The sequence below is a fragment of the Odocoileus virginianus genome, chromosome 31, assembly GCF_023699985.2.
Source record: "Odocoileus virginianus isolate 20LAN1187 ecotype Illinois chromosome 31, Ovbor_1.2, whole genome shotgun sequence".
NCBI lineage: Eukaryota > Metazoa > Chordata > Mammalia > Artiodactyla > Cervidae > Odocoileus > Odocoileus virginianus.
Genome location: NC_069704.1, coordinates 27,491,165 through 27,508,419, shown reverse-complemented (window position 1 = coordinate 27,508,419; position 17,255 = coordinate 27,491,165). Strand labels below are relative to the sequence as shown.

The following is a 17,255-nucleotide window of genomic DNA, read 5'->3' as shown; positions in this document are numbered from 1 at the left end:
CATACTTTTTTTATAGAAAGATTTCATGGCACTCCCTAAAGTACGGTTACTAGAGAAACTGCATTATATATTTTTCTTCCTGATGCCTACCAAATTTACTTACATTTGTTTATATAATTTATTTCCCTCTCAAAATGTCACACTCCCTGAAAGCAGAGATGCTCTGTATTTTGTTCATAATTATTAATACTTCTTTACTAGTTAGTTCAATGACTGGTCTGAATACTTAGACCATGCTATGAAAACTGAGGATATGTTATATATCTTCAAGACTGTAAAGGGGTCTACCAAATAGTAGGTATTAAGTAAAGACCCAGATGCTGGGAAAAATTGAGGGCAGGAGGAGAAGGGGAAGGCAGAGGGTGAGATGGTTGGATGGCAACACCAACTCAATGGACATGAGTTTGAGCAAACTCTGGGAGACAGTGAAGGACAGGAAGCCTGGTGTGCTGCAGTCCATGGGGTCACAAAGAGTCAGACATGACTTTGTGACTGAACAACAGCAAACAGTTATTACACTTTAATTTCATTTCTTCAAGATCATATATCATGTGATAATTCTATCAGAGAAGGAGATATAAATTAAAAATGTTTTAGTGACTTTATATACAATTTGTATAATGCAGCTAGAACAGTGAAGAGAGAGAGATTTATATCATTAAATTATTACATTAGAAAAGAAACATCTAAAACAGTCTCACAGGCAGAAACTATAAAAGACTACAACCCAACTTAAACAGAAGGAAAAAAATAAAGAGCAGAAATCAGTGAAATTAAAAACAGAAAAACTACAGAGAAGAGTCTGTAGTTGAGACACAGAAGCTGGTTGAAAAAAGCAATGAAACTGACAAATTTTATTTGAGAGGGAACAAATTATCAACATGATGAATAAAACAAGGATATAAATACAGATCCTACAGACATTAAAATGAAAATAAGAGAATTAATATGAGAAACTCTACACTTTAAATCTAATAGACTCAATTTAAATAGTACTCTAACTATTAAGGAAACTGAGTAAGTTAAAACATCCAAAAAGGAAATCTCCTGGCTCTGGTGCTTTTGCTAGGGAATTCCTCCAAATATTTAAAGAAGAATAAACAAAACTTCTATATGGTCTCTTCCAGAAAACAGAAGAGATGGAAAAAATTTTCAACAAATTGAATGAGGCCAGCATTATATAAATAATATAAATTTATGTTATAAATTTATAAATCCTAGATAACACAGTATACATTCTTGGGAACCAGCTTCCTCTAGAGTGGGCCTTATTGCACTGAAGTTAGGCATGATGCCTTTATGGACCAAAGGTGGTAAGAAGCATGTGGTCACATTACTTCAGGTACAAGACTGTCATGTCCTAATAGGATTAGAAATGGAAAAAAAAAAAAAAAAAAGACTGTCACGTCCTAAAATATACTCCAAAGGAAAATCATAATGGAAAAATGGCAGCCCTGACTGTAGGAGGAAAAACTGTGTCACGTTTCCATAAATCTATATCTATATTGGAATTTTACCAAGAACTTGGACTGCCACCAAAGCAGAAAGTTAAAATGTTTAACGTAACAGATAATGCTGTTATTAAGCCAGGCACTCCTCTTCATGCTGCTCACTTTCGCCCAGGACAATATGTGGATGTCACAGCCAAAACTATTGGTAAAGGTTTTCAAGGTGTCATGAAAAGATGGGGATTTAAAGGCCAGCTGGCTACTCGTGGTCAACCAAAAACCCACAGGAGGCCTGGAGCTATTTCAACTGGTGATGTTGCCAGAGTCTGACCTGGAACTAAAAAGCCTTCTTTTTTAAAAAGAAAAACAAAATTGATAAACCTTCACTCAGACATAGTAAGAAAAAAGAGAGGGCCAAAAATCAATAAAATTAGAATTGTAATAGTAGAAGTTACAACCCACACCACAGAAATAAAGGATCATAAATGACTACTATAAGCCAACAAAATCAACAATAAAATGGACACCCAAGAAGAAACAGTTAAATTCTTAAAAGGTAAAATCTCCCAAGAGTGAACCAGGAAGATACAGAAAATATAAACAGACTAATTACAAGTATTGAAATTGAATCTGTGTTTAAAAAAACTCCCAACAAAGAGAAGTCCAGGACCAGATAGCTTCACAGGTGAATTCTAGCAAACATTTAGAGAAGAGCTAACACTTATCCTTTTGCAATTATTTCAAAAAATCGCAGAGGAAGGAACATTTCCAGACTCATTCTATGAGGCCACCACCATCCTGACACCCAAACTGTACAAGGACACCACAAAAAAGAAAGCCAGTATCAATAATGAACATAGATACAAACTTTCTAAACAAAGTACTATCAAATCAAGTCCAACAATACATTAAAAGGATCATACACCATAATCAAGTGGGATTTATCCCAGGGATGCAAGGATTTTTCAATAACCACAAATCAGTGTAATACACATCAACAAACTGAAGAATAAAAACCATGTGATCCTAAACAGATGCAGAAAAAGCTTTTGATAAAATTCACCTTCCATTTACAATAAAAACTCTCCAGAAAGCAGGCACAGAGGGAACCTACCTCAATAAAGGCCACATATGACAAGTCCACAGCTAACATCATATACAATGCTGTAATCTGAAAGGATTTCCTCTAAGATCAGGAACAAGACAAGAGTGTGTACTCTTGATACTTCTATTCAACATAGTTTTGAAACTCTTAAACATAGCAATCAGATGAAAAAGAAAAAAAAAGATCCAAATTTAAAAAGAAAAAGTAAGACTATCACTGTTTGCAGATGATATGATACTATAAACAGAAAATCCTAAAAATACTACCAGAATACTCCTTTATTGTTGTTGTTTAGTCACTAAGTCATGTCCAACTCTGCGATCCCATGGACTGCAGCACACCAGGCTTCCCTGTCCTTCACTATCTCCCAGAGTTTGCTCAAACTCATGTCCATTGAGTCGGTGATGCCATCCAACCATATCATCCTTTGTTGCCTCCTTTTCCTCCTGCCCTCAATCATTTCTAGCATCAGGGTCTTTTCCAATGAGTTGGCTCTTTGCATCAGGAAGCCAAAGTACTGAAGCTTAAGCTTCAGCATTAGTCCTTCCAATGAATATTCAGGGTTGATTTCCCTTAGGAGTGATTAGTTTGATCTCCTTGCTGTCCAAGGAACTCCCAAGAGTCTTCTTCAGCACACAGTTCTAAAGCATCAATTCTTCAGTGTTCAGCCTTCTTTACGACCCAACTCTCATGTCTGTACATGATCAAAGGAAAAACCATAGCTCTGACTATATAGATCTTTGTTGGCAAAGTGATGTCTCTACTTTTTAATACACTGTCTAGGTTTGTCATAGTTTTTCTTCCAAGGAGCAAGCATATTTTAATTTCATGGCTGTAGTCACCATCTGCAGTGATTTTAGGGCCCAAGAAAAGAAAATCTGCCATTGTTTCCATTTTTTTCTGCATCAATTTGCCATGAAGTGATGGGGACACCATGACCTTAGTTTATTGAACGTTGAGTTTTAAGCCAGCTTTTTCATTCTCCTCTTTCACCTTCATCAAGAGGCTCTTTAGTTCCTCTTGGCTTTCTGCCACTTGGATAGTGTCATCTGTATATCTGAGGCCATTCTCCCAGAATGCCAGAATGAAACTGCTGGGAGGCAATTTCTCCCAGCCATCTTGATTCCAGCTTGTAATTCATCAAGCCCAGAATTTCACATAAAGTATCCTGCATAGACGTTAACTAAGCAGGGTGAAAATACAGAACCTTGACATACTTCTTTCCCAATTTTAAAGTAGTCCATTGTACCATGTTGCTTCTTGACTTGCCTACAGGTTTCTCAGGAGAGAGGTAAGGTGGTCTGGTATTCCCATCTCTTTAAGAATTTTCCACACTTTGTTGTGATCCACACAGTCAAAGGCTTTAGCATAGTCAATGAAGTAGAAGTAGATTTTTTTTTTGAACTCTCTTGCTTTTTCTATGACCCAACAGATTTTGGCAATTTGATCTCTGGTTCCTCTGCTTTCAAAATCCAGCATGTACATCTGGAAGTTCTTGATTCATATACTATTTAAGTCTAGCTTGAAGGATTTTGAGCATGACCTTGCTAGCATGTGAGATGAGTGCAACTGTACAGTAGTTTGAACATTCTTTGGTATTGCCCTTCTTTGGGATTGGAAAGAAATCTGATCTTTTCCAGTCCTGTGGCCACTGCTGACATCCAAATCTGCTGGCAGACTGAGTGTAGCATTGTAACAGCATCATCTTTTAGGATGTGCAATATCTAAGCTGGAATTCCATCATCTCCACTAGTTTTCTTCATAGTAAAGCTTCCTAAGGCCCACTTGACTTCAACTACACTATGACTTAACTCTAGATGAGTGACTACATAATCATGGCTATCTGGGTCATGATGACCTTTTTAATATAGTTCTTCTGTGTAGGAAATGGCAATCTACTTCAGTATTCTTGCCACGAGAACCCCATGAAGAGCATGAAACAGCAAAAAGATATGACACTGGAAGATGAGTCCCCAGGTTGGTAGGTTCCAATACGCTACTGGGGAAGAGGAAAGAAATGGCTCCAGAAGGAATAAAGAGGCTGAACCAAAGCAGAAATGATGCTCATGTGTGGATGTGTCTGGTGGTGGAAGCAAAGTCTGATGCTGTAAAGAACAATAATGAGTAGCAACCTGCAATGTTAGGTTCATGAATCAGGGTAAAGTGGATGTGGTCAAACAGGAGACAGCAACAGTGAACATCAACATTTTAGGAATCAGTGAACTAAAATGGACAGGAATGAGAGAATTTAATTCAGGTGACCATTATATCTACTAATGTAGGCAAGAATCCCTTAGAAGGGTTGGAGTAGCCCTCATAGCAAACAAGAATTTGACAGAATGATCTCTGTTCATTTCCAACACAAACCATTCAACATCACAGTAATCCAAGTCTATGCTTCAACCACTAATGCTGAAGAAGCTGAAGTCGAACGTTCTGTGAAGACCTACAAGACCTTCTAGAACTAACATCCAAAAAAGATATCCTTCTCATCATACGAGATTTGAACACAAAAGTAGGAAGTCAAGAGATACCTGGAGTAACAGGCAAGTTTGGCCTTAGAGTACAAAATGAAGCAAGGCAAAGACAAACAAGAGTTTTGCCAAGAGAACATGCTGATCATAGCAAACACCCTCTTCCAACAAACAAGAGACAACTCTACACATGGACATCACTGGATGGTCAATACTGAAATCAGATTGATTATACTCCTTGCAGCCAAAGATGGAGAAGCTCTACACAGTCAGCAAAAACAAGACCTGGAGCTGACTGTGGCTCAGGTCATGAGCTCCTTATTGCCAAATTCAGACTTAAAGAAAGTAGGAAAAACCATGAGGCCATTCAGATATGATCTAAATCAAGTCTGTTATGATTATGTCACACTGGAAGTGACAAATACGTTAGACAATGGATTAGATCTGATAGACAAAGTCCCTGAGGAACAATGGATGGAGGTTTGTAATTAGATCTGCTAGACAAAGTGCCTGAGGAACTATGAATGGAGGTTCTCAATAAGGCATAGAAGGCAATGACCAAAACCATCCCAAAGAAAAGAAATGCAAGAAGGCAAAATGGTTGTCTGAGGAGGCCTTACAAAAAGCTGAGAAAAGAAAAGAAGTAAAAGGCAAAAGAGAAAGGGAAAGATATACCCAAGTAAATGTAGATTCCAAAGAATAGCAAGGAGAGATACAAAAGAATAGAATGGGAAAGACGAGAGATCTCTTTAAGAAAATTAGATACCAAAGGAACATTTCATGCAAAGATGGGCATAATAAAGGACAGAAACAGCAAGGACCTAACAGAAGCAGAAGAGATTAAGAGGTGGCAAGAATACACAGAAGAAACTACTAGAGCTTACATATAAACTCAATAAAGTTGCAGGATACAAGATTAATACACAGAAATCTATGCATCTCTATACACTAGCAAGGAAAGATCAGAAGAGGAAATTAAGGAAACAATCCTTTTAGCACTGCATCAAAAAGAATAAAGTACCTAGCAATAGAACTACCTCAGGAGGCAAAAGACCTGTATTCTGATAACTGTTGATACAAGATGCTGATGAAAGAAAGAGAAGATGACATAAACAAATGGAAAGATATACCATGTTCTTGGATTGAAAAAAATCAGTATTTTCAAAATGATCATATTGCCAAAGGCAATCTACAGATTCAATGCAATTTGTATCAAATTACTAATGGCTTTTTTCACATAACTAGAACCTAGTCTTTTTTATTTGAATGGGAACACAAAAGATTCTGAAACTTGACAAAGCAATCTTGAGAAAGAAAATCTGAGCTGGGGGAATCAGGGCCCCTGACTTCAGACCCGACTATAAAGCTGCAGTCATTAAAGCAGCATGGTGCTGGCACAAAAACACACAGAGATCAATGGAAGAGGATAGAAACCCAGATATAAACCCACACACTTATGGTCAATTAATCTATGACAAAGGAGACAAGACTATACAATGGAGAAAACAGTCTCTTCCCCAACAAATGGTACTGGGAAAACTGAACAGCTACATGAAAACAATGAAATTATAGACATTCTCTAACTCAATAAACTCAATAAAAATAAACTCAAAACGGATTAAAGACCTAAGTGTAAGACTGGGTACTATAAAAATCCTAGAGGAAAATACAGGCAGAACACTCTTTGACATAAATTGCAGCAATATTTTTTTGGATCTGTCTCCTACAGTAATGGAAATAAAAACAAAAATAAACAAATGGGGCCTAACGACACTTTTGCTTTTGCACAGCAAAGGAAACCATAATAAAAATGAAAGACAACCTACAAACTGGGAGAAAATATCTGCAAATGATGCTACCAACAAGGAGTTAATTTCCAAAACACGTAACAGTTCATGAAACTCAGTAACAAAAGAAACCAAGCAACTCAATAAAAAAATAGTCAGACCTAAATGGACATTTCTCCAAAGAAGGTGTACAGATGGCTAACAAGCATATGAAAAGATGCTGAATATCACTAATTATCAGAGAAATGCAAATCAAAAGTACAATGAGGTTATTACTTCACACTAGTCAGGATGGCCATCATCAAAACATCTATCAGTACCAAATGCTAGAGAAGCTGTTGGAGAAAAAAATCCTCCCACACTGCTGGTGGGAATGTAAGCTGGTGTAGCCACTATGGAGTACAGTAGGGAGGTTCCTTAAAAAACTAAAAATGATAGGGCTATCATATGATCCATGGAAGCACATCCTAGGCATGTGCGCAGTCACTAAGTTGTAACCCCATGGACTGCAGCCTTGCCAGGCTCCTCTGTCCACAGGATTCTCTAGGCAAGAATACTGGAGTGGGTTGCCACTTCCATCTCCAAATCCTAAGCGTATATTTGGTGAAAACCATGCTTTGAAGATACATATACTCCAATGTTACCACACCTCTATTTAAGATAGCTAGGTCACGGAAGCAACCTAATGTCCATACATAGATGAATGGATAAAGAAGTTGTGGTAAGATAGACAGATATAGATAAAATCTCATATACAGAATGAAATATTTTTCAGTCATAAAAAGAATAAAATCATGTCTTTTGCAGACAAATAGGTGACCTATAAATTATCATGCTAAGTGAAGTAAGCCAGATAGAAAAAGAAAAATATCATGAAATATGCTTTGTGCAGAATAAAAAAGAAAGATACAAATGAACTTAATTCAAAATAGAAACAGACTCAGACACAGAAAACAAACTTATGGTTATCAGAGGGGAAAGGAGAAGAAAGGGATACATTAGGAGTTTGGGATTAACCTATACACACTGCTATGTATTGGGGTGGCTAAGAAGTTCCTTTGATTTAAAAAAGAAGACAAATTTTCCATTTTCACCAGGAACTTTTTTGTGCCATGAATTCACTGTTTTGTTCCATTACCTTCTGCCATTTTTCAGGCAACTTCATAATTCCATTTCCCCGAAACTTTTTATCTTTTTGAGCAAAGAACTGTTCCAGGTTCCTTTTACAGTCTTCCAGGGAGTTGAAATTTCTTCCACTAAGAGAATTTTGTAAAGACCAAAATAAAAGGAAATCTGAAGGTACAATGGCTGGTGAATATGGTGGATGAATCAGAACTTCCAGCCAAAGCGTAACAGTTTTTGCCTAGTCATCAAAGAAACATGTGGTCTTGCATTATCTGATGGAGACTATGCATTTTCTGTTGACTAATTCTGGACACTCTTCATCAAGTGCTGCTCTCAGTTGGTCTAACTAGGAACAATACTTATTGGAATTTAATTGTTTGGTTCACCAGAAGGAGCTCATAGCAGAGGATTCCCTTGCAATCCCACCATATACACAACACCATCTTCCTTGGAAGAAGACACCTTTGGTGTGTGATTGGTGGTGGTTCATTTCACTTGCCCCCACAGTCTCTTCCATTCCACATTTATTGTACAGTATCCACTTTTCAACACCCATCACAATTTGTTTTAAAAATGGAACATTTTTATTAGGTTTCAGTAGAGAAACACATGTGAAATACGGTCAAAAAGGTTTTTTCACTTAGCCTAGGTGGAACCTAAACGTCAAAGTGATTAACATAACCAAGCTGGTGCAAATGACTTTCAAATCTTGATTTGGATATTTTGAGTATGTCAGCTATCTCCTGCACAGTATAACATTGATTCTTCTCAATTAAGTCTCTATTTGATCATTATCAACTTCAACTGGTCTACCTGACCATGGAGAATTGTCCAGCAAGAAATCTCCAGCACAAAACTTCACAAACCACTTTTGTCATGTTTGATCAGTCACAATACCTTCTCCATACACTGCACAAATTTATTTTTGTGTTTTAGTTGCATTTTTACCTTTGTTGAAATAATAAGGCACAATATGTCAAAACTGTTGCTTTTTTCTTCTGTCTTCAATATTAAAATGGCTACACAAAAATTCACCAATTTTGGTAAGTTTTTTTAAAATAGATGCTGGTATGACAGCTGTCACAATAAAATTTAACAAACTGGTTTAGAATGACATTAAAGACAACTAAAGCACTCCTAGAGCCATCTTATGGGAAAAAACCAAATGAACCTTTTGGCCAACCCAGTATAAAACAGATAACAACAAGGATGTACTCTGTAGCACGGAGAACTATACTCAGTATTTTGTAATAACCTATCAGGGAAAAGAATCTGGAAAAGAATATATAACTGAATCACTCTGCTGTATACCTGAAACTAACATGATATTATAAATCAACCACACTTCAATAAAAAATTATAAAGTAAAAAAATGATACAGAGCTATTCACATTCATTGCACCAATGCCTATTTCCTTGTGTTAAGACTATACTATATTTATGTAAGATATAACTACTAGGGGAAACATGAAGAATATAATTGTTTTAAATCCCTGAATCTTAATCATGTCATACAAAAACTTTTTAAGTATATATACAAACCAAAACCATCTGTAAACATTTTCTTCTAAAAATACAAGCCAGACCTGGAGAAGAAACATTTTCAAAACATTTATCTGGTAATATCTGAACTCCTTCTACTCAACAAGACCCAAACGAAAAACCAAAATGAAAAAAAATGGGCAAGAAATTTGATGAAACACTTCATTAAAGGAGATTATGAATGGTTAAAAAGCACATGAAAAGAAGTTCAACATTGTTAATTACCAGAGAAATGCAAATTAAAATCCAATAAGATGCAACTAGACATCAACTACAATGGTTAAAAATAGTAAGACTTACCAAACCAAATGCTGGTAACCAAACAGCAATGAGAACTCTTAGGCATTGCTTACAGGCATGAAAAACAGTAGACCCAATGGGGAAACATCTGGAACTTTCTGAATAAGTTACATATAAACTTACCAGAAGACTACGTAAGCCCACTCCTAGGTATTTACATAAGAAATGAAAACATATTGACACAAAGACTTATATGTGAATGTTAATACAACCTTTATCCATAACAGCTCCAAACTAGAAAAACACCCATGTATCCATGAGCTGAAAGAATAACAAACTGTGGTATATGCACACAAAAGAATTCTACTCAGGATAAAAAGAATAAATTGGGGATCCACACACAGGAGTCTCAAAAGCATCATGCTAAATGTGGAAGTCAGACACAAGATACTATATATAAATTCATTTATATAAGATTCAAAACAAGGAAAAAGCATTGAAATAGAAAATAGATCAGTGATTGCTTGGCATCTAAGAAGAGGTATGAGAGGAAGGGACTCACTGCAAAGGGGTACAAGGAATTTTGGGGGGATGATGAAAATATTCCAAACCATGACTCTGATGATGGTAATCTACTGCATAACTTTTTTTTTGTGTGTAACTTTTTAAACTTATTGATTTGTATAATGAAATGCTGAATTTTATTTTTCATTTAATATTCCTCAATAAAAGTGATCAATATTTTAAAAAAGAATAAACTGAATCTGCATTCTTGAGGAAGTTGCATGGGAAGGTCTGCTCACCCACTGAGACGAGGTGGCTGTAGTTCTCCAGCATCACATCTCTGTACAGCATCCTCTGAGCAGAGTCCATCTGATGCCACTCTTCCCTGGTGAATTCCACGGTCACATCCTTGAATGACACTGATGCCTGTAACAATATATTTCTACTCAATCTGAGGGTTCAGAATCAGGACGTGGAAAATATTTTTGAAAACTAACTCTTACTATGTTTTCTGTTTATGTTTTAATTATTATTTTATATTGGTCTATAGGTGATTTACAATATTCTATAAGTTTCAAGTGTACAGCAAAGAGATTTATATATATATGTGCATATATATATTTCTTTTTCAAATTCCTTTCTCATTTAGGTTATGACAGAATACTGAGCAGAGTTCCTTGTGCTATACAGTAGGTCTTTGTTGATTATCATTTTAAATATAGCAGTGTGTATATGTCAATTCCAAACTCCCAATTTATCCCTCCCTCCCCACCTTTCCATCCATGATGCTGCAAATGGCATTATTTCATTTTTTAATGGCTGAGTAACATTCCATTGCACATATGCCCCACACCTATATAGATTCTTTGATTTAGGCTGCTTCCAGGCTGTGGCTACTGTAAACAGCACTGCAGTGAACACTGGGGTGAGTGTATACTTTCAAACCATGGTTTTCTCCTAACATATGTTTAACTGTTTAGAGTTTAAAACAAAATGCTATAAAAGATGAGCAACTCTGCCTTTGCTCTAGAACAGGGTTTCTTCAATTTGGCACTACTGACACTCTGGACCAGATAAAGCTATTTCTGTGGAAGACTGTCCTGTGTATTCCAGGATGTTTACCAGTATCCCTACTTCTACTAATCAGATATCAATAGCATCAATTAAAAATATTTTCAAATACTTGCAAATGTCTCCTACGAAGAAAAATCTCTCCTCATTAGGAACTACCACTCTATATGAATAGTGGACAATATCTTCAGCAACAAAACAAACTACCCAGTTTTAGGGATGATCTATCCTAAGGCAAAGCAACAAAGATAAAGAATGGGAATTAATCCTTAGAGGAAAAAAATCTGGTCACTATGTTTTTTTGTATAGCTATACAAAGAAATACTCCACAACCAATTGATAGATGCTGATGCCATACACAGAGAATGGAAAAATAAATAAGAATCAGAGGTTGGGTTACAGAGAGTAGATGTTGTTCAACTGTACTCAAAATACCTGTGGAATTTACAAATTGAATTATTTCATCATTGGCTGCATGATCCTGGAATGGAGAAGGGAGGTCTAAAATGAAAAAAAGGATTTAGGAGACATTAGTCCTTAAGATGGTAATTGAAGTCATTAGAGAAAAAGGGCTGGTTCAGAAAGGATATAGAAATTTTAGGAAAGAAAACAACCAAGGAATAAATTCAAGAGAATAGCAAAATTTAAAAGTAAGGTATAAAGATAAGCCAGGAAGGCTGAGAAATAAATTCCCAGTGGTAAAAAGAGAAAACAAAAATATTAACAGTACTGAAAACTAAAAGTAGAGAGAATTACAACCAAAAATTGTTTCTCTAGTCTAAGGGAATAGACTAAACACATATACTTATATCTCCTGTCTCCAAAAACACATTCAGGTACAATACAAAACTTTTAAAGTAATAAAAATATGACAAAAGAGGAATGCAGAAAAACATCCCAGCACAAGCCCTGAATTTTGAAAAAATTCTGGAAGATAGAGGGTAAGGTAATACTAGATAAAAAAAATTACAACACTATTGCCCACAGTCTAATACAAATGTAGAAGTGGGCAAAAGGAGCAGTGCACTAGTGAGAGCCCAGACAGATGTCTAAACTTAAACTAGAGAAAGTGGATAGCAGGAAGAATGATAAACAGAATCACTTTCCTATTTGAATACAGATAACATCATTTAATGAGTGAGAAAAGTCTGGATACAAATGTCATTTGGATAAACAGATGGCCATCTGGAAAACAGAGGTCTATATATCACACCACAGAACAGGGAAAATTAAAATATATTCAAGATTTAAATGTAAAAAAATAAACCACATTCTAAAAGACTACACAGAACAATTCTTTTATATCATTATAGTGGATAAGGCCCAACAATGACTAAAAATCAACAAAGCATAAAAGAAAAAAATGCTAAATTTGACAATATAAAATCAAATATCTTCAAAAGACCCTGAATAGACAAAGTAATTTTGAAAAAGAAAACAGAACTGGGGGGATGGGGAGAGGGGATCAGGCTACCTGACTAGAGATCATACTACAAAGCTATAGTCATCAAAACAGTATGGTACTACCCCCAAAAAAGACAACTCAAAACTTATGGGATGCAATAAAAGAAGTGTTAAGATGAAAGTTTACAGAAATACAAGTCAACCTCAAGAAATAAGAAACATCAAATAAACAACCTAACCTTAGAATATAAAGAAACTAGAAAAAGAACAAAAAATCTGATGACATTAGTAGAAGGAAAGAAATCATAGAGATCAGAGCAGAAATAAATGAAAAAATAATGAAAGAAGAGCAAAGTTCAATAAACTAAAAGCTGGTTCTTTGAGACAATAAACCAAATTGACAATTAGCCAGACTCATCAAAGAAACAGGGAGAAGACTCAAATCAATACAATTAGAAATGAAAAAGAAGCTACAACAGACAATGCAGAAATACAAAGGACCATAAGAGACTACTACTATGAGCAACTATATGTCAAAAAAAATGGACAACCTGGAACAAATGGACACATTCTTACAAAAGCATAACCCCCAAAACTGAACCAGGAAGAAACAGAAAATATGAACAGACCAATCACAAGCACCAAAGTCAAAACCATGATCAAAAATCTTCCAACAAACAAAAACCCAGTGCCACATGGCTTTACAGGCAAATTCTATCAAACATTTAGAGAATGGTTAACACCTATTGTACTCAAACTTTTCCAAAAAGTTGCAGAAGGAGGAATACTCCTAAACTTATTCTATGAGGCCACTATTACCCTGATGCCAAAACGAGACAAAGATACCACAAAAAAAGAAAATCACAGGCCAGTATCACTGATGAATATAGATGCAAAAATCCTCAAAAAAATTACAGCAAACAGAATCCAACAACACATTAAAAGGATCCTACACCATGATCAAGTGGGGTTTATCCCAGGGCTGCAAGGATTCTTAAATATACATAAGTCAATAAATGTGATAGACCATATTAACAAATTGAGAAATAAAACCATATGATCATCTCAATAGATGCAGAGAAAGCTTTTGACAAAATTTAACACCCATTTATGATAAAGATTCTCCAGAAAACTGGCATAGAAAGAACCTATCTGAATATAATAAAGGCCACATACAACAAATCCACACCAAACAACATTCTCAATGGGGAAAAACTAAAAGCATTTCCTCTAAGATCAGGAACATGACATGGGCGCCCACTCGTGCCACCGATAGCTTACAGTGAATGACGTCAGATTTGTGATCTCTGAAGAAGATTTAGCTTTGGGACCAAGGACCAGGCTGGATCACTCAAAAGAGCTTTTGTGTGGCAGTTTTATTAAAGTAAGAAAAGGGACAGAGAAAGCTTCTGACATAGACATCAGAAGGGGGATGCAGAATGCTCCCCTTGCTAGTGTTAGCAGCCGAGTTACATACTTTTTAAATTAGTTATTCAGTCAGTTCAGTTCAGTCGCTCAGTTGTGTCCGACTCTTTGCGACCCCATGAATCGCACCACGCCAGGCCTCCCTGTCCATCACCAACTCCAGGAGTTTACTCAAACTCATGTCCATCACATCAGTGATGCCATCCAGCCATCTCATCCTCTGTCGTCCCCTACTCCTCCTGCTTTCAATCTTTCCCAGCATCAGGGTCTTTTCAAATGAGTCAGCTCTTTGCATCAGGTGGCCAAAGTATTGGAGTTTCAGCTTCAGCATCAGTCCTTCCAATGAACACCCAGGACTGATCTCCTTTAGGATGGACCAGTTGGATCTCCTTGCAGTCCAAGGGATTCTCAAGAGTCTTCTCCAACACCATAGTTCAAAAGCATCCATTTTTTGGCACTCAGCTTTCTTTATAGTCCAACTCTCACATCCACACATGACTACTGGAAAAATCACAGCCTTGACTAGACGGACCTTTGTTGACAAAGTAATGTCTCTGCTTTTTAATATGCTGTCTAGGTTGGTCATAACTTTCCTTCCGAGGAGTAAGCGTCTTTTAATTTCATGGCTGCAATCACCATCTGCAGTGATTTTGGAGACCCCAAAAATAAAGTCTGACACTGTTTCCACTGTCTCCCCATCTATTTCCCATGAAGTGAGGGGACCGGATGCCATGATCTTAGTTTTCTGAATGCTGAGCTTTAAACCAACTTTTTTCACTCTCCTCTTTCACTTTCATCAGGAGGCTTTTTAGTTCATCTTCACTTTCTGCCATAAGGGTGGTGTCATCTGCATATAATTAGTTATTACAATATCAAAAGAATGTCTCAAGGTTGTAAAAATCTTACTAGACCCACTCCCATAGTTTACATTTTAAGATAACAGGATTAGCCAGAAGGTTTTCAGGAAGGAGAAACTGTCCTCAAGCAGGATACATTATTGTTACATAATCCTTCAGTTCAGCCCAGTCGCTCAGTCATGTCGGACTCTGTGACCCCATGAACCACAGCACACCAGGCCTCCCTGTCCATCACCAACTCCCGGAGTTTGCCCAAACTCATGTCCATTGAGTCGGTAATGCCATCCAACCATCTCATCCTCTGTCGTCCCCTTCTCCTCCTGCCCTCAATCTTTCCCAGCATCAGGGCCTTTTCAAATCAGTCAGCTCTTTGCATCAGGTGGTCAAAGTATTGGAGTTTCAGCTTCAACATCAGTCCTTAGTACAGAGTTTAAACTGAGTTGTTTGTTGTGTAATCATCAGACTAAGGAATATAGAAGAAAAAAAAGATGTCCTTTCCTCCTCCTTGAGAATTCCAGACCCCTATCTCTGCTTTGAGAGCCCAAGACCCCTTTCTCCTCCTCGGGGACCTCAGACTTCTTATCAACCTGCCTAGGAATTGACTCTCTCACCGCTATTATTCAATATAGATTTGGAAGTCCTAGCCATGGCAATCAGAAAGGAAAAAGAAATAAAAGGAATCCAGACTGAAAAACAAGAAGCAAAGCTTTCACTATCTGCAGATGACATGATACTAAACATAGAATACCCTAAAGATGCCACCAGAAAATTGCTAGAGCTAATCAATGCATTCAGTAATGTTGCAGAACCAAAATGATACACAGAAATCCCTTGTATCCTATAATAACAATAAAAAATCAAAAAGGGAAATCAGAAAGTAAACAACCCCTTTCATCCCTGAAACAAAAAGAATAAAATGTCTAGGAATAAACCTACCTAAAGAGATAAAAGACATGTATGCAAAAAACTATAAGATATTGATGAAAGAGATCAAACAGATGGAGAGATATACCATGTTCTTAGATTAGGAGAATCAATATTGTGAAAATTTAAGAATACTACCCAAAGTCATCAACATATTCAATGCAATTCCTATCCAATTACCAATGGAATTTTCCCAGAACTAAAACAAAAAATTTTACACATTGTTTGTAAACCCAAAAGACCCTGAATAGGCAAAGCAATTGTGAGAAAGAAAAATGGAGATAGATGAATCAATGTTACCGACTTCAGACTACATTACAAAATCTACAAAGACAAAGACTATATTATACTAAGTCTATATATATATACAAAGACTATATTACAAAGCTATTACAAAGACAATATGGTACTGGCACAAAAACAAAAATACAGCTAAACAGAATAGGACAGAAACCCCAGAAATAAGCCCGTGTACCCATGAGTACCTTATTTTTTTAAAAGGAGGCAGGAATATACAATGGAGAAAAGATAAGCCTGTTAGCTGGAAAAACTGGACAGCTACATGTAAGCGAATGAAATTAGAACACTTCCTAACAACAAACTCAAGTTAAATTAAAGACTTAGAGGTGAGGCCAGAAAATATATAGCTCTTAGAGGAAAACACAGACAGTACACTCCTTAACATAAATCACAACAAGATCCTCTTTGACCCCCTCCTAGAGCAAGGGAAATAAAAACAAAAATAAACAAATAGAACTTTATTAAACTTAAAAGTTTTTACACAGCAAAGGAAACTGTAAAGATGAAAAGACAACCCTCAGAATGGGAGACAATAATTACAAAGTAACTGACAAACAATTAATCTACAAAATACATAAACAGTTCAATATAAGAAAAACAAAGCCCAATAAAAAAAAAGTGAGAAGACCTAAACAGACATTTCTCCAAAGAAGACATAGAGATGGACAACAAACACGTGAAAAGATGCTTAATGTCACTCATTACTAGAGAAATGCAAATCAAAACTGCAATGAGGTATCACCTCATACCAATTAGAATTGTCATCATCAAACAACCTACCAACAATAAATGGTAGAGAGGATGTGGAGAAAGGGAACCCTCCTGTACTACTGATGAGAATGTAAATTGGTACAGCCACTGCAGAGAACATCATGAAGATTCCTTAACCAACCAGGAATAAATTTACCATAGGACCTAGCAACCCCATTACTGAGCATATAGCATGAAAACATGACAATTCAAAAAGACACACACCCCAATGTTCATACAACACTATTTACAATAGCCAGGACATGGCCGAGTACAAGGATGTGCACCCTTCTCCTCCA

General features: G+C 36.4%; 1 protein-coding gene across 4 annotated transcripts in view; it reads right to left on the bottom strand.

The window, feature by feature from the left end:
• The window catches only part of ZNF782 (zinc finger protein 782), a 64,075-nt gene that overhangs the window by 29,388 nt on the left and 17,432 nt on the right, over window positions 1-17,255 (bottom strand). For all 4 annotated transcript variants that reach the window (XM_070459478.1, XM_070459477.1, XM_070459476.1 and 1 more), the window contains one exon: window positions 10,525-10,651. In XM_070459478.1, coding sequence (XP_070315579.1) covers window positions 10,525-10,651 — 127 coding nt within the window. The remainder of the gene's footprint in view (window positions 1-10,524; window positions 10,652-17,255) is intronic.